Source organism: Rhinolophus ferrumequinum, chromosome 5 (genome assembly GCF_004115265.2).
Source record: "Rhinolophus ferrumequinum isolate MPI-CBG mRhiFer1 chromosome 5, mRhiFer1_v1.p, whole genome shotgun sequence".
NCBI lineage: Eukaryota > Metazoa > Chordata > Mammalia > Chiroptera > Rhinolophidae > Rhinolophus > Rhinolophus ferrumequinum.
In genome coordinates this window covers 5770361-5789570 of record NC_046288.1, presented here as the reverse complement: position 1 = coordinate 5789570, position 19210 = coordinate 5770361, and the positions used below count along the sequence as shown (strand labels likewise).

The 19210-nt window shown below is 33.6% G+C and overlaps 1 protein-coding gene across 4 annotated transcripts in view; it reads left to right on the top strand.

The window, feature by feature from the left end:
• The window catches only part of CUL2 (cullin 2), an 84215-nt gene that overhangs the window by 48544 nt on the left and 16461 nt on the right, over positions 1–19210 (top strand). For all 4 annotated transcript variants that reach the window (XM_033106580.1, XM_033106581.1, XM_033106578.1 and 1 more), the window contains exons 7-14: positions 7215–7311; positions 7409–7519; positions 10385–10547; positions 13160–13284; positions 14945–15052; positions 17705–17764; positions 18748–18876; positions 18987–19073. In XM_033106580.1, the coding sequence (XP_032962471.1) occupies positions 7215–7311; positions 7409–7519; positions 10385–10547; positions 13160–13284; positions 14945–15052; positions 17705–17764; positions 18748–18876; positions 18987–19073 (880 nt within the window). The remainder of the gene's footprint in view (positions 1–7214; positions 7312–7408; positions 7520–10384; positions 10548–13159; positions 13285–14944; positions 15053–17704; positions 17765–18747; positions 18877–18986; positions 19074–19210) is intronic.

Sequence of the window (19210 nt, the reverse complement as noted above, 5' to 3'; positions counted from 1 at the left end):
TCTATATAATTACCTGTTCTATTTGTTTTCTGCTAGAATATAGAAATACAACTGACTCGTATATATACCTTACATTCAGCCCCCTTGTTAAATTCCATCATTTCTAATAATTTGCACATATTTTTGTGTTTTCTATGTAAGGTATCATAATATGTAAAAAATTACAGTTTTGTTTCCTCCTTTCCTGTGTTTGTGGGTCCGTGTGCATCTGCATGCACACGTTATTGGCTAGGACCTCCAATGCCATGTTGAAGAGAAGTCATGGATAATGAGCATCTTTGTCTCATTCCTGATTTTAAAGGTTACATTTCCCCATTTAAGGTGATGATTTCTCTAGTTTTTTTTAAATAGATAGCCTTTATCAGAATGATGAAATTAATTGGAATTGGTTTGACTTTTATAAAATGACTTTTATATTTCTATTGAGGGGTGGTCAGTTAGTTTGGTTGGTTAGAGTGTGGTGCTGATAACACCAAGGTTGCTGCTTCGATCCCTGCATGGGCCACTTTAGCTGCGCCCCCCCCTGAAAAAAGTAATTAATATTTCTATTGAGTGATTATGTGGTTTTTTCTATTAATCTGTTCATATGAATTACATTTATGGATTTTTATAATATTAAATTATCCTTGAATAACTGGTATAAAACCCAGGTTGGTTTTTGACTATTATAATTTCTATACACTGTTGCATTTGATTTGCTAGCATTTTATTTATAATTATGCATCTATATTCATGAGTGGAGTGAGCCTGTTATTCTTTCTCACAGTGTCTTTGGTATAAGGCTCATCCTTGTAAGATGAATTGGGTATTTCCTCTTTTCCTTTTGAATAAAAGAGCTTATTTAAAATTTGGATGATCGATTTTTGACTGTTTAGTAAAGTCCCTGCAAAACCACATGCATGTAGTGTTTCTTTGTAAGAAGATATTTTAATATAAGATTTTTTAACATTGGTGCAGTAATTTCAATAGCCTTAAGACTAGTCCAACTCGTATTTCTTCTTCTTAAGTCAGTTGTGAATTATCTTTTCAAAATTGTTGGAAAGTCACTGTTGTCAGTATTCTCTTCAAAAAACTTTTTGTTTGAGGTAATTTTAGATTTACAGAAGAGTTGCAAAGCTAGTACAGAGAGTTCCTGTATACCCTTTACTCTGCTTCTTTGTCATCACCATCTTACAACCCATGGGATGTTTGTGAACATTGATTGGTACAATACTGTTAACTAAACTACAGATTTTATTTGCATTTCCCATTTTCACTGATGTCCTCATTCTGTCCCAGGGTCCAGTCCAAGTCTCAACATTGCATTTAGCTGTCATGTCTCTCGTCTCCTTCACTTTGTGAGAATTTTTTAGTCTTTCCTTGCCTTTCTCAGATGACCTTGACACTGTTTAAAAAGAGTAGTGGTCAGGTATTTTGTAGAATGTCTCTCAATTTTGGTTTGTCTGATTTTTCTTGTGATTAGATTGAGATAATGGATTTTTGGAAAGAATGCCACAAGGTGATGTGCCCTTCTCATCTTCTAATATCAAGACTAAAGGATATCAACATGACGTTTTACTTGTGATGTTAATGTTGATTACTTGGTTAATGTATTGTTTTCTTTTCAATCCCCATGTGGAATAATGTCTTCATTCTTTCCCCCCCCCAATCCACCATCTTGGACCGTCAGTGTCTTCATTCTTTATATTGCTTATTTGTATCTTTCTTTTCTTGATCACTTTTTTTTTTTTTTTTAGAGAGCTGTGTATTTTGTTGGATTTTTCTAAGAACCAACTTTGGTCTAGTTGCTCTTTCCTATTGTATCTTTTTTTTCTCTTTCATTATTCTGCTCTTATTTTTCTTTCCTTGTTCTGGAAGACAAGAGTGTTTTTTGATTGGGCTAGAATGAGAGCAGAATCCTTGGAGAGGGAAAGACTTTAAAATCTTTAACGAAGTTTTTCTTTTTGCTGTAACCTGACATATTCATTCACAGAGTGATTATACAGTGTGGAGGTTGAGACAGGGTTTTTAAGGTGAGACTGTAGCTTTCTTTTACAGTGAATAGAATTCCTGATATTTAAAAAAATTGTTTTCTATGTGGTAATCTCAGTTAAAGGAAATAAAGAAATTAATAATTAGCATATTGTAGGGCTGTGTAGAGCTCTGTTAATCATTTTGACAAACGTTTAAGACTAACAATAAGAAACAGTAGTTGAATAACTCTACCCATACTTCTACTCCAAGTAGTGAAATTTTATTTTAAAGAGAAATTAAGGAGTAAGAAGCAAAATGAAGTTAAAATTGATTGAAAATTACAAGTTTTTCAAATACCAGAGTGGAGTAATTTGTTCCTCAGGGAATATCTTTACACACTGCTGTGATATGGCTGCCAGCTATTTTTCATTTGATACCAAAAGAATTTTGTCCCTATAGTAAATCAGGCTACTAAAAGAAAGTGTTACAAACAGGTTCTTACATAAAGCGTGTCAACTCGATATTTTGGCAGTTGCTAATGGATGCAGTTAACTTATATCTACTATTCTTTAAATCTGCAATATATTTATTAGGTTTCTTGGGTAGAAGCAAGTTTTATTTTACCCATGGGGGTTATGCTATTTTACTTTCCCAGGACTGATTGCAGAAGCTTGACACAGTATTTATAAGTGTGTTCAGAAAAATGATTCTCAACCTTCATGGCATTTTTTATTCTTTCTTGATTCCTTCAGTCTTGATTCCTGACCCCCACCTCTTTTTAAATTTTAAGCAATCCTCTTTGATTCATTTGTATAAATAACAGATAGATGGTAAATCAGGGGATTCTCGCCTCTTAACATACTCAATTACCTTAGTCAATTATTTTATTGGATTCCTTAGCTGTAAAATAGGGGAATATGGATCAGCTCATGTTTGGAGGCCCCTTTCAGCTCTAAATTTCTGTTTTCCAGTATATCATCTTATGTGATGTCTACTTAGATTTAAATAAAAAACAAATACCATAAATAGGGTGACGATGAAGCTTAATGTCATGTAGAAATAATTATGATGAGAGACTGATAAATCGCCTAGAGCACTAGGAAAAGTATATTGAAAAAGGTGAGAGGAAGTGGAGAAAAGTTTGTAACAGTGTTAAGATTCAGAGAAGGAGAGACTAATGACGTGCCAGCAATCCCTGATAGATAGACCTGGTTTTATTCCTGCTCAGATGGGTCTCTCTTAGTGCTAAAATTATTTAATGTAGTTTGACAGGTCTTTTTCATTATGGCCAATCGTTGCTAAAGGAACAGACATGTGTCTTTTCCTAGTTCTTAAATACATTTAGTACTTAGTACATTGTTTGTACTTAGGTATTCAACATTTACTGGGTAATGCTACTTTAAAACTGTGTTCCAGCAGCTGTTTACATTTGTTGAGCCCTGGGATTCTTAAGCACTTGTCCTGTAGCTAAAATGCTTGCTTATGCCACATAGATGGTTATCTGGTACTCATAAATGATATTTATACTTACCAACTTCTTTTATTCAATTAAATATCTTGGTAATTTTTCTAGATTAGTACATAGAGATGTACCTCATTCTTTTTAAACTGCTATATACTATTTGGTATGGTTCAACCTCATTTTATTTTTTATTTATTTATTTTTATTAGTTTCAGGTATACAAAGCTACGTAATAGACATTTACACCCCTCACAAAGTGATAACCTCCCCCAATCTACTACCCCGTGATAGTGTATATAGCTGTTATAATACCATTGACTATATTTCCTATGCTGTACTTCACCTCCCGTGACTATATTGTGTGTGTGTGTGTGTGTATTGTGTATATGTACACACACACACAGGCACCCAGAGGGTGCCAAAAAAATGTATACACATTTTAAGAAAGGAAAAACTGTGTTAAAATTATGCTGATGGCAACCACTTTGAGCACCTCTTGTAATTGCAGAAGTCAAACGTGACTTGTATTCATGTTTTGTTATCAGTATATATTGAGTATTACAATTAATAGTTTTTTTTCCCCTTAAAATGTGTATACATGTTTTTGGCATCGTGTGTGTGTGTGTGTGTGTGTGTGTGTGTGTGTGTGTATGTGTGTGTGTTAGGTTGGTGCAAAAGTAATTGCGGTTTAAAAGGTTAAAAATAATTGTAAAAACCCCCAATTACTTTTGCATCAACCTAATATACATATAATACACACACACACACACACACACACACACGGTGTGATCAAAAAGTACAGTGAATGTTTAAATAAAAACTGTTTGTTATAGTAAAAGACACATTGCCATGAATCCCCCTCAAAATACTACCCCTTGCTTTGAACACACTTATCCTATCATTTTTGCCACTTTCTGAAGCAGTTCTGGAAGTCCTCTTTCATGAATGTCTTTAGTTGCGCTGTCGTGGCTGCCTTGATGTCCTGAATCTATTCAAAACGTTTACCTTTCATGGTCATTTTGACTTTGGGGAAGAGCCAGAAGTCACACAGTGCCAGATCCCATGAATAAGGTAGATGAGGACACATCGTAATGTTTTTATTTGACAGAAATTGTCATACCAGAAGTGATGTATGACATGGAGCTTTTTTGTTATGATCACAAAATACAGTGAATGCTGCTGCTGAGTGCCATGCAACAGAAAGGCAGGGATCTTCAATATGGGAAGCAACGCTTTGAACTGTAGTAACAGTGTATGACAAGTTTCAGCTTGTTTGCTGCAGTCAGTCAGGTGTGAGCTATGGTTGAGAGAAGGTGTGTTTTAAAGTGTGCTGTAAATCACCCTCCATCATGATAACACTCTGTGCCACACATCGCTTCTGGTACAGCAATTTCTGTCAAATAAAAACATTATGATGTGTCCTCATCCACCTCATTCATATCTGGCACCGTGCGACTTCTGGCTCTTCCCCAAAGTCAAAATGACCATGAAAGGTAAACGTTTTGAATTGATTCAGGACATCGAGGCAGCCACAAAAGCACAACTAAAGATACGAAAGAGGACTTCCAGAACTGCTTCAGAAAGTGGCGAGAATGATGGGATAAGCATGTTCAAAGCGAGGGGAAATATTTTCACGGTGATTGATGACAATGTGTCATTTACTGTAATAAATATTTTTTTATTTAAACATTCACCAAATTATTTGATCATACCTCATATGTATATATTAATGTAGCCAGAACTCAAACTCAGGCAGTCTGACTCCAAAATCCTGGTCTAAGGACTAAACTTTCCCATTAGTCTCCATTATCCCAGATAAGTTGTTTTATTCTCTTGGGAATTTCATTATGATTGTTGTAGGCATTTTCCACATGGTTCTATTAAGAAATAATAAGTCATATTTCGAAAAATTCTTCATATTCTTTTCTCAAGTCTCATCTCTTGGGACCACTGTTCTTAGATGAGACCAGAGTTTATTCAGATGACCAATGTAGTCAGTGCTTTTGTGTATTACTAACTTTCTATCATTTCACAGTTTATTTTCATTATCTGTCAGCCTAATAGCAATGCAATATATTTATAACAGTTTTGTATAGTACTTTTTGTGCAGCTATAAAGATATATGATGATCTTAAAGATTGAATAATTAATTATGCTTAAGAGTTTCTGAGTTCAGATGTTATTCTTATAGGGAGGACAACTTAGTTATTAAGCACTAGGAATATCAATGTTTTTTCTAGGCAGCACCTTACCTGAATCCAGCTTATCTGGGCCTTTTGGGATCAGAATCAAATGTCAAGAGTGCTGAGAATAGCAGGAGTGGAACTTTTCCTGGTGCTGAACAGGGACAATAGGATTTGGTCATGAAAAAAATTTTAGGTAACCTGATTTTCCACATATTCAGATTTCTCATTCTTGACTGATTTTCTCATTTGGTCCTAGGCAAAGTTAAAAGGGAAAAAAATGATGTGTTCCAAATAGATATGATAGGTTAGATCATTATTTCACCAGATTTAATTTGGGCTTAAGCGGGAACTAATGAAGGGGAGCAGAAGAAATGAGCTCACTGTGTGACCTTGTATGAACTCACTGTTCTTATTAGTAATATCAAAACGTAAACTTTGTATCTATGATTCTGTGACTGACAGAATTACTGTAGCCATATTAATTCATGTACAAAAAGCTTTTCCCTGAATATCAAGATATTTAAAGGAAGAATGAAAGAGGATTAGAGGGATGCAGAGGCATGGAGGGATACTAGTATATTTAAGGTAATTGCCTCAATACTTTGCTTAAATGTTACAAAATCTTTACATCCTATTATGAAGGAAAAAAGAGGCTTTTTATTAGGGAATGATGGTAATATATTTTCTGTTGCTCTCTTTGTAAAATAATATTAATTCAAAAAAAACATTTTAAAGTGAGGTGGCAAATTGTCAGTAGAAAGGTAAACCTTTGACTATATAATGATTTGAACTGAACATTAATACTGGAGTCAGAGACTCCCAGTTTAGGGCCAGACTGTTTCACTGTAGCTTTAGGCAAATGTTTTTTCTATTTCATTTTCCTGTTTCTGTAATTATTTGCCTACATTTTTAAAGTCATGGTTAAGACTTGCATTACAGTGTAGTGCCTTCACTAAATAGGAACTTTTCAAAAGTCAGATGAGTAATTGAGATGATTTTAGATCCCTTTGCAACTGTAAAGGAATATAGAAATACTAAAACATATCTCACTGAACTAAATAAAGACCTTTGTGCTTGAATGAATAGCATCTCAGCAGCTCTAGCATATACCTAGAAAGAAAACACAGCTATTAGTCATTTCAGTGAGTGATAATGTTATATAGAGTGTACGTCTGAGGATTGCATACCATCAGATTACTGTAGGCATACTTGTCATGGTCCAAAGACTGAATTCTCAGACCAAATCCTCTAATAATAGAGTTTGTGGCTAGTTAATTTAAAATATTCTTAACCACCAGTATTAATGTCTTGAATTGATGGGCTCATATCTGCTCTAAAGTGAAAGTATCGTCTTAGTATCAACAGAGTATGTTTAATTTTACAATCAAGGCTTCTTTTTTTTATTGAAGTGACATCTAATGTGTACATTAAATATCAAATACTAATTCAGCTATGACATGAAACAATTATTTTTAAGGATCATGCATGCATTGACCTTTAAAATGCTTTATAATTTGATTAGACCAATAAACAGTCATATCTTGGCATACTTTGGTATATTTCCATAAATAATTTGTGTTCTCAAGAATATTTTGTGTTATACCTTATTTTAGTGATCGTGGTGGAGAAGACCCAAACCAGAAAGTAATCCATGGGGTTATTAACTCCTTTGTTCATGTTGAACAGTATAAGAAAAAATTCCCCTTAAAGGTAAAAAGCCTCCTTTAAAAACATGAATAATCAGACTTGTAATTTCTTAAATTATTTGTTTTAATTTTTTCAATATGATTTTAATTGCTTTATTTAGTTTTATCAGGAAATCTTTGAGTCTCCCTTTCTGACTGAAACAGGAGAGTATTACAAACAAGAAGCTTCAAATTTATTACAAGAGTCAAACTGCTCACAGTACATGGAAAAGGTAAGTAAGAAAACATGTTAAATACGTCATCCATTATATATCAAACATGATTTTATTTAACATTAGTTTTCTTAGTTAATATACTTTTTGGTGGAAAAGTTTGATCATTACTCTGATTTATAATGTACAACACCTATTGATAAATCATTGTTCTTACTATAGCATTTTCCATGAGAAAAAGTGCTGTTTCAATTTTCATCATGGCTAATGCTTTGTGGTAAATCCTGATGACTTGGCTTACCTTTAAAATTAATATAGATTCGCATTCTCGGCAAAATAATAAACTATATCTTAAGCTTCGTGGATATGTTTTGGGAATAAGTATAGAAGCTAAGTGGTTGGTTTTGTATCTTCCTTTAAAATGGAAGAAAATGTAAGGAAAAATGTAATAACTCTAGATACTTGGATACGTCACTCTTTTGGTCTGTTAAGTTTTTGGAAGGCTGAGAAAGATTTTAATTTCTCCACAAGAAATTTTAATCATTAAACCAGCACATACTGATTACCATATTTAAAATTCCACATGTATTTTCTCAATAAAAGAATAGTCATGTTATAAATTCAGCCATCATACAAGATATATTAGAAATTTTAATGAGGTTTTTTTAATCTGCAGTACCGGATTTCAAGCATTTTATTACAGGATGATTTGTTTAGCCAAGAAAGATAAAATGTAAGTAGAATAGCTATAGTATGCCTGCATAGAACATAGGTCAAGAAACCTCAGTACATAGGTCTAACACACTGTTAGATATTTCGTAAAGCTCAGGTCTAGAAGTCTGAGCTACTTAATTCTCTTCCTGCTGTTGTCACTGATTAGCTCTTGCACCTAGAGTAAGTCATCCAGTACATTTTTCTCCATCTGTTTAGAGCAGGCTACACTTAAGTCAGTGGTTCTTAGCTCTTAGCCCTTTTTGCTTCCAAGACTCATGTTAAAGATTCTAGATCCAATCCTTAAAAGTGCTCATGGTGATCAGTGATACATATACTCCTTGTTGTATCTGGTTCTCAAAAAGAGGCCCTCAGCAAAAATATAGTCTGGTTCCACTTACATGAAATATGTAGAATAGGCAAATTTATAGAGACAGAAAGTAGGTTAGAGGTTATTGGGAGGGAGAATGGGGAGCTATTGCTCAGTGGTTATAGAGTTTGTGTTTGGTGTGATGGAAAAGTATTGCAAATAGTTGTACATTTAACTATTACTAAATGTATAATTCATTAATTATACCACTCAATTATACATTTAATAATAGTTAAAATGGCAAATTTTATGTTATATACATTTGATCACAATTTTAAAAACACTAATAACGTAATACACCAAAAACCATTGAATTGTGTACTTTAAGTGAGTGAGTCAAATGATATGTACATTACATCTCAAACTGTTAAAAGGAGGACTATGGAGATTATGTTTGGAAAATAACGTTTATAGGAGTAGTTCATTTAATTAACTGACTAACTAATGTAGCCTTCCTACTTCCCTTTCTGTGTCTTTCCTCTAATTTTGGCTTCTTCCCCTAGCTACAGTGGTTTTTAGTTATTTGAAGCCCTGCATTGAGATACTCCAACTTCATTTACCTTCCCTTGATATGTGCCCCACACCCCAGCCTCACCCCCCACCCGGTTACCATCGTTCTATTTTTTTCCTTTTCTCATCCTCCCTTACCTCCCTCAGGCCCTCACTCTTCCCATTGCATTCAGTTAATCCATAAACAGATTAAAGTCACAGTATGCTATAAATGACTAATCCTTTTAAGAACTATTTTTATTTTAAAAGAAACACTTGTTGACCAAAATGACTTTCTTAGTTGATGAAATAGTGCTGAACACCTATCCTTGCCCCCTTCTTGCCCACCTTTGGTTTCTGTGACTTTGCTTTGAGCTCCTGGCTCCACAGAGCAGTATAGTGGAAAAGATAGGTCTGTGTGTCTCTCCTCAGTCTTGAGCCTCATTTTCATCAAAAATATCTGAGAGGTATTCAGGAGTTGACATGTTATCTCCCTTCTCAGTATCATCTTCCCTCCCAGCATTACCTTCTTACACCCAAGCAAACTCAGCAGCACTTCCCAAAGGCTTAAATGCACACAGTTCCCTGAGACCAGTTAAGTTCAGAAACTAGTTACGTAGCTTTGTGTTACAGAATATTTTCAAAGCCTAAACATCTATGTGTATCTGCTATGCTGGCATGATTTTCACTGCAAATGTAGTTTGAGGTAGAAATTAGCCAAATTCTCTGGCTGTTATCTTTATTAGTTCTTGTCTATGTTATGTTAACCAGTGTATTGTTTGTATCTCAGTGCTTTTTATATAAGATTAGCTTTAATAAATGTCTTGATTGACATATTTAACTATGACTAAATATATTTTGACTTTCAAAAATTTTAATGAAATCTTTACTATGATTGTTAACTCTCATGTACATACCATTTACATGTTAAAAGGAACCAAAGTAAAATAATTACATTAATCTACTTGATTGTTAATGTAAATTATTTTTTAGATTAATAGTTAAATATTCATAAAGTTACCAACTGTTTTGGTTTTTAATAAATCTACCCTCTTTTCCTGTTGCATGTTAAGTTGTCTATATAATAGGATGACTAGGGTCAGTAAATGAAGACAAATGCAAACCATGTAATTTTAGTTCTTGTTCATAAGACTGGTGAAATGTTGGTGATAGCTAGAAGCTTAAATAAAAATTTGAAATGATTTATGGAATGTGGGTTTAAATTGGTTATATAATCCTTATTTGTTGCCTGACCATGTTTAACTGAGCCATGAAAATTAGGCTACCTAAGTTACTTACTGATATTATAGTGTTTTCTCATAATAGTTTATAACTGTAAGAATATATTTCTAAAGGTTCTAGGTAGATTAAAAGATGAAGAAATTCGATGTCGAAAATACTTGCACCCAAGTTCATATACTAAAGTGATTCATGAATGTCAGCAACGAATGGTAGCAGACCACTTACAGTTTTTACATGCAGAATGTCATAATATCATTCGACAAGAGAAAAAAAATGGTAAGTGATATGAAACATAAATGTGAATTAAATTATAAACCCACTTTTTACAGTCTCAAGTTACCTTAGATTTCAAGTATATTTTAGTAATAGTCTCTAAAATATTCAGTATGCCATTTTACAGATTATTAATAATCTATTTTAAAAGACTTTTGGAAAAGTATATTTTCAAAGTATATTCTAAAGTGAAAAGAAAAACTGGGAAAATGTGTTTGCACAGTTTTATGAACACAAGAGCTAATTTCCTTAATACATTAAGAGTTCTAATACATAGGAAAAAGGCAAAGAATATGAATGGATTTTAAATATTTGGAGATGCTCAGTCTCACTCAAAATGGTGAAATACAAAATAAAAATACAATGAGATGCTAGTGATAAGCAGTGAAAAAGAATTTTTTAGAAAAAAGAAATAGCATTAAGAATTTTCAAATACTGGGGAATAAACTTAACAAAATATGTGTCAGATTTATACAGAAAGCTAAACATTGTTGAAAACAACATTGATTTATAGATCCAGGGTGATCGACTCAAAACCAGTGCTTTTTATTTTTATTTTTTTTAATCCTGAAAGTTATACTCTTAGACTAAAAATAGTCAAGACGATGTTGAAGACCACGATGGGAAGACTTTGCGAGATAGCATGCCTTACCATAAAACCACAGTAATGAAGACAGTCAATGGTGCAAGGATAAACAAATAGACCAGTGGAATAAAATAGCCTAGAAATAACCCATGTGATGTAGGTACTTGATTTTAAACGAAGGGGGCACTGCAGAGCAGTGGGTGAAAGATAGTCTTTTCAACACATAGTACCGAATCCACTGGATATTCACTTGGAAAAAAAAGTGAAATTTGATCTCTACCTCAGACACCATATACAAAATCAATCCAGTCATTGTACACTTTTTATCTAAATGTAAAGCAATAACACCTCTAGAAGATAATGTAGAGTAACTTCATGACCTTGAGGTAGAGAAAGCTATTTTAAATAAGACACAAAAGGTACTAACCACAAAGGAAAGATTGGCCAAGTGGGCTGCATTCAAATTAAGAACTTTGGATCATCAAGAGATAGTCATGGGGTAATAATATATTTGCAATGACTGAAAAAAGTTTATGTCCAACATATAAAATATTCAAGAAATTTGAACAGGTAAAGCAGAGTAGAGGCTATCCTAATGGCCAATAAGCATATAAAAAGGCACTCAAGGTCATTAAAATGGGGCAATGCAAATTAAAACCATACTAAGATATCAATACTTACTCACATTTTGATATAAAATTTTAAAAACTGGAAATAGTAAGTGTTGGGAAGCATGTGGAATAGTGGGAATTTGGTATATACTGGACTGAGAGAGTATAAATTGATGTAACTTTGAAAAACTGACATTAACTGCTTCCATTGAATATATGCATATCTTATGATCCAGCCATTCCCCTCCCAGATATATTATCCCTCACCAAAAGTGCATGCACATATGTACAAAAAGACATGTACAAGAATGTTACGGCAGCATTATTTGTAATAGCCCCAAACTGGAAACAACTCAAATGTCCAATAACAGTAGAATGGATAAGGACAATATATTCATACAATGGAATATTATAGAAGAGTGAAAATGAACAAATTGCATCGACATATGACTTACATATGTGAACCTTATAAACATGTTGAATGAAAGAAACTAAACATGAAAGAATTGTATGATTCCACTTTTATAAATAGTTCAAAATAGGCAAAACTAATCTGTGGTTTAGTACTTATGACAGTGATTACCTTTGCAGAAGAGCAAGAGGAGTAGTGATTGGGAAGAGGTGTGAAGGGGACTTCTAGGTGTAGGTAATGTCTGTTTCTTACCCTGGGCGGTGATTACATGGTTGTGTGTGTGTGTGTTCACTTGTGATAATTCATTGAGATATACACTTTTGGTTTATACACTTTTCTGTATGTATGTTATGCTTCAATAAAAAGTTTATAAACCACTACACTGAGACATCATTTTTCACCTTTCAGTGGCAAAGATCAAAACATTTAATAACACATTGTTGGCAAGGAGCTCCCTGCTGTTGGGAGCTCTGTTTACAAGGATCATTCTAGAAGAATAAACTTTGACACAGCAATCCCACTTCTAGGGATTTATACTGTAGACATTCTTGTCCATATACATGATTATTAATTGTAACATTGTAATATCAAGAGATTGAAAACCAAATTTCCATCAATTGTTAAGTAATTGTAATATAGCCATACAATGCAGTGCTGTACAGTTGTAAATATGAGGAAATGCTCTATGTACTGATATAAAAAGATCTCTAAGTTAAAATGTTTTATTTTGTAGTTGCAAATGATACATAAAATACACTGCACTATTTGTATAAAAAGGGGCAGAAGGAAGAATTTGTATATTTGCTTGAATGTGCATGAAATAACTTTGAAAAGATATTAAACAACCGCAGTATTGCTTTCCCATGGGGAGGAGGACGCGGTGGTTGGGAGGCAGGTGTGGGGACTTTCTCTTTTATAATTTCGTATTTTGAAACATATATTACCGAATATATTAAAAGTATTGTTGAACTATTTGGAAATTTAATAATCAAATTTTTTCCCCCAGACATGGCAAATATGTATGTCTTACTCCGTGCTGTGTCCACTGGTTTACCTCATATGATTCAGGAGCTGCAAAATCATATCCATGATGAGGGCCTTAGAGCAACCAGTAATCTTACTCAGGAAAATGTGAGTTATTTAAGGAACTGGAAATTTTTTCTCTTAATCAGGTTATCATGGAGTTGGGTTTTCTTAATCTACTGTTTTAAATAATGAAAGAAAAGTCCTACCGTACCAATAAATGAAACATCTTTATTAAAATGTTTTAAACCTAGAGTTTCTTGGACACATTTTGCAATTATCAGATTGTTAGAAAGTCATTGAATGAGATAGGCTTCTTCTTAGTTACACTGATAGCATGTTTCCCCGAAAATAAGACCAGGTCTTATATTAAGTTGTGCTCCGAAAGACGCATTAGGGCTTATGTTCAGGGGGTGTCATCCTGAAAAATCATGCTAGGGCTTATTTTCCGGTTAGGTCTTATTTTTGGGGAAACATGGTGTGTTCATTTAGCAATTGTTAATTAACCGCATAGAAAAATACGTTTGCTGTTTCAAAATAATTGTTTCTATGTAACTGGCATTAATAGTTGTGGACTTGATCAATGGTAATATAGACAACTTACAGTTTACTTTCTTTATATATGCTCTGAATTTGCTAGCCCAGGAAGCAAGTTTAGATGAAAACAGTCTTCCCTAAATATATGCTTGCTACCCAAAATACCCAGCAGTCACCCACATGTGCCTAATACCCATCTTTCTTAAGAGTTCCCTGCCAATCAAATGATGATAACAAAGCATCTTTCCTATCAAAGTGTGTTCCTATCATCAAATCTTGTTGGACTGTCTTCCTTGTTTTTACTAGTGATGGTTGATGAATAGACTATACATGACATGAAATGTTACTTCTCTCTCTGAGGTAGAGCTATTTGCTTGTCATCTATAATGCAGTAATCTGTATATAGACATCATTGTACAGGGCATTTATTAGATGTTCATCACCTTCATTGTAGATTTATTTGTCTCTGGCAAAAAATGCTTAGATTTTATGTCCTGCCACAGTAATGTATGTTTTCTGGTTTTGTTAAACTGTTAGTTTATATCATTTAGGTTTATTATTTTATATTATTCGTTTAACAGATTCAAGGTGTTAAATGACATTGGGCGTAGAGGCGTAGAGTTTGGTGTCAAGGATTGGGACATAGAAATACAAGAGAATGTGTTTGTAGTAGACTCAAATAATTTTAGCTCACTTCATTAAGTCTTAGTACTAACTTCATAGTTAGCACCATTAAGAGTGAAGACTCACTTTTGCACTACTAAGTGTTTCTTCTGTCTGAGATGTGGGAAACAGAGACCCCAGCTCCAGGGGTCTCAGTTTCCTCAGATACTGGCTTTTGAACTCTGGTCTCTCTTTCTCTCTCAGCCTTCAGTGGCTTTGAAGGCGATTTTTGTTTATATAGTCGTCTATGAAAATGAGAGGCCTGGTGGTTTCAGAGATTGTATCTTGTTACCTACCCTTAAGATATGGTATTTCAACACCGGAGAAAAGTGTGTTTTTAGTGGGTTCTTCTGGCAGACGACAGTCCTGCATTTCTGGTGTTGAGTAACAGCCAATTTCAACATCAAAGTTTTAGATTTTTAAGACTATTTTAGCTTAAATTATTTTTTGAGGGTGTATGATGTGTAACATTAATTTGCTTGGTGAAAACTTTACTCTTAATAACTATAATAAGCCTAATTATATCCTTGAACTTCTTAAAATGTGTTTTTGTACTTTATATTTCTAGATGCCAACACTATTTGTGGAATCAGTTTTGGAAGTACATGGTAAATTTGTTCAACTTATCAACACTGTTTTGAATGGTGATCAGCATTTTATGAGTGCACTGGATAAGGTAACTTTATATAAATATATATATGTGTATATATATATACATATACATGTATATATGTGTGTGTGTGTGTATATTTTATTTATATATATATATCTGCAGCTACTTCTTGATATACAATGGGGTTAAGCCCTGGTAAACCCATGTAAGTTTAAAATACCATAAGTCAAAAATACATTAAATACACCTAACCTACTGAATGAACATCAAAGCTTAGCCAAGCCTACTTAAATGTGCTCAGGACCCTTACATTAGCCTACAGTGGGGCAAAATCATGTCACACAATGAATACACTGTAGAGTATCAGTTGTTCACCGTCGTGGTGGTGTGCCTGCCTGCCTGGGGAGCTGGGGCTCGCTGCCCCTGCCCAGCATCGCGAGAGAGTATTGTACCACGTGTCACTAGCCCTGGAAAAGACCACAATACAAAATTCCAAGGACAGTTTCTTTTGAGTGTGTATTGTTTTATTACCAGTGTAAATGCAAAAAATCGCAAGTTGGCCATCTTAAGTCTGGGAATATATATATATGTGTGTATGTATATATATGGTTGACCCTTAAACGACTCAGGGGTTAAGGGTGCCAATACCCGTCCCCTGCAGTCGAAAATCCATGTATAGCTTTTGACTCCCCCAAAACTTCACTACTAATAGCCTACTGATACTACCAGAATTTTACTGACAGCATGAACAGTCGATTAATGCATATTTTGTGTTATATATATTATATACGGTATTCTCATAATAAAGTAAGCTGGAGAAAAGAAAATGTCATTAAGAAAATCATAAGGAAAAGACATTTACAGTATTTGTTGAAAAAAATCTGGGTATATGGACTCGTAATTCAAACCTGTGTTCAAGGGTTAACTGTAATTCTTTTCATTTATTCTTTTGTTTTTAATTAAAAAAATTTTCAATTACAGTTGACATTCAATATTATATTAGTTTCAGGTGTACAGCATAGCGGTTAGACATTTATATAACTTACGAAGTGATCCCCTGATTAGTTTAGTACCCATCTGACATCATACATAGGTCTTACAATATTATTGACTATATTCCCAAAGCTGTACTATTTTGTAACTATTAATTTGTACTTCTTAATCTCTTCACCTTTTTCACCCAGCCCCCCAACCCACCTCTGACAACCATCAGTTTGTTCTCTGTATCTTTGAGTCTGTTTCTGTTCTGTTTGTTCATATATTTTCTTCTTTAAATTCTACATATAAGTAAAATCATATGGTATTTGTCTTTGTCTGTCTGACTTATTTCACTTAGCATAATGCACTCTAGGTCCATCCATGTTTTCACAAATGGCAAGATTCCACTCTCTTTTATCTCTTTTATGGCTGAGTATATATATATATGTATATATATATATACGCCACCAGTGAGTCCATCTATGCATTCACTGATGGACACTCCATATCTTGGCTGTTGTAAATGATGCTGCAGCGAACAGGTGCATGCACATGTTCCTTCGAAGAAGTATTTTAAGTTCCTTCCGATAAATACCCAGAAGTAGAATTATGGGATCCTTCTTTGTCTCTTGTTATAGCCAGATGTTGTGGGGACTCTTCCCTTCAGTGGTGCTCTGGACTGGGGAACCCAGTGTGTGGCTGGCACCCCTCATTCTGCAGTGGGGTCAATTCTGGAATCAGACAGATCTACGTTAGAACACTACTTGCTAAGCCCAATATTTTCCCTTATAAAGTGGGGTAATCACAGCACACTTCTCCAGATGATATATTCCTCCCGACTCTTAACTGCCACAGAGTGTGGGATTAGCCCATTTCACGTTTCTGCCCCTCCTACCACTCTCAAAGTGGCTGCTGCTTTATATCCTTAATTATAGGAGCTTTGTTCAGTTAGTCTTAGGTGGTTCTCAAGGGTGGTGGTTCTATAATTCAGTTGTAATTTTGATGTGGTTATGGGAGACGGCGAGCATAGCATTTATTTATTCTGGCATCTTGACTAGAAGCTTACTCATTCTTTAAGGCAGTTTCAGAATGGGGCCTTCTAATTATGAGATTTCTAATCTACACGTGGAGATTAACCTTAACTAATTTAAATGTGAAAATCAGAATAGTATTAATATAACTTTTAAATTAATAACTGAATACTTAAATTGAATGCTTGAATTATGCGAATTGAATTTCCCATGATCATGACATATAAGGGGAATTGTTAATAAACTAGTATGGTCTGAAAAAAACATGTATAATTTTAATATTCTTTATTGCTGATTTTTTTCTTTGAATGTAGTACTTAGGCTATATTGAATAATATTTGAAAGAAAAATAAATATTTTACAAACTTGAATTTTTGTATACTTTAAAGGAAAATTGCTTACATGGTTGTTATAAGATTTTCAAAGGGTAGTCTTATTTTACCTGTGTTCAAATATAAGTTATGAGTTATAAAGAATAGCTTTTAGTGGCAACAGGATGTATAATTGTTCTATAATTATCACGAAGGATACAGTAGAGGAGTTTACTCTGTGTTAGATATGAAAACAAAATTAACAAGTTACCACCAAAATGCTGAGTTTCATGTGGGGTAACTTATGGACAAACAGATTATAGCATATATTGAACCAGCTGTACTTTTTTTACCTTGTTACTGGTGTTTAATTATTGGCCTGTTTTCTTTTTTAGGCCCTTACATCAGTTGTAAATTATAGAGAACCCAAGTCTGTTTGCAAAGCTCCTGAATTGGTAAGTTTGATGATTGCTTAAAAGTAATCTTTTGAAACATCGCTCTTAGAATATGAAACCTGAGGAGACTGTCAAATTAATTTGCTTTTGTAGCATTTTTTAGAAAAAATACATGAAATTACTAAAAATAAAAATGATTATCAACATCATACTGGCATTTAAGGAATACAGTAGGTCACATACTATATAGCCTTTCCTTAAGAAATAACTGAAGGAGAAAACATTCCATTTTATAAAGTTTGGGTTTTAAAGAATGTCTGCTCTAAAATAATTTGCATTATTTCTCATAGAGGTTTTATCTGAAATCTAAAGAAAATTTGATGATAAATTTTTGGTAACCATGAAAGGAAACTTGATTTCAAGGTTGTTGTAAGAATAAAAAAAAAAATACTTGTTTTAATGTCAAAAATTACAGAACTGCCCAAAATTCATCTAGGTGTTCTTTTGAAACTTACATTACTTATAGCAGTACTTTATTCGTCATTAAATGTTGATTAGATTTTTGACTTGTTCATAGTTTTTTTTTTCCTAATTAAAATTTATTGGGGTGGCAATGGTTGGTAAAATTACATAGATTTCAGGTATACAATTCTGTAATACATTATCTATATATCACATTGTGTGTTCACTACCCAGAGTCAGTTCTCCTTCCATCACCATATATTTGATCCCTTTTACCCTCATCTACCATCCCCCTGCGCCTCTTGCCCTCTGGTAACCACTAAACTATTGTCTGTCTATGAGTTTTTAGTTTATTTGTTTTGTTTCTTTGTTGCTTTCAGTTATATATATATTTTTAATTTGCCTTATGACATACATTTTAAGTTCTTTAGTGCATGTTCATGATTTTTAAAACATAAGCTTTAGGATGGCAGAGACGCTGTCCATTGATCTGATTTTGCACTATTGTCATTTTGCCTCCTTTGAGGCATGATATATACAGAAGTACCCTTTATAAGATTTACTGTCAATTTCTATTTGAGCTTGCTAAGTACTGTGACAACTTACTAAAGAAATCAGCGAAGGGGATGACTGAGAATGAAGTGGAAGACAAACTCACCAGCTTCATTACTGTTTTCAAATATATTGATGATAAGGATGTTTTTCAAAAGGTAAGTTGTGAATAGAGAGGTTTTGTTTGTGTTTTAGTCAGCTTTGATTTATTTTTGAACTTTAAATCATTAGAAAGGAAGTAATCTTTAGAAATATTTTGTTAATATAGTTCTACGCAAGAATGCTGGCGAAACGTTTAATTCACGGGTTATCTATGTCTATGGATTCTGAAGAAGCCATGATCAATAAATTAAAGGTAATGTCAGCCTTTGATGTGATAATGTTCTAGAAATTATTTCACTAGCACATAAAGAGGTTCATTGCAGCATTATATGTAATAAGAAATACTAATTCATCAAAATGAATTAGTGACTAGTTAAATGTATAATGGTA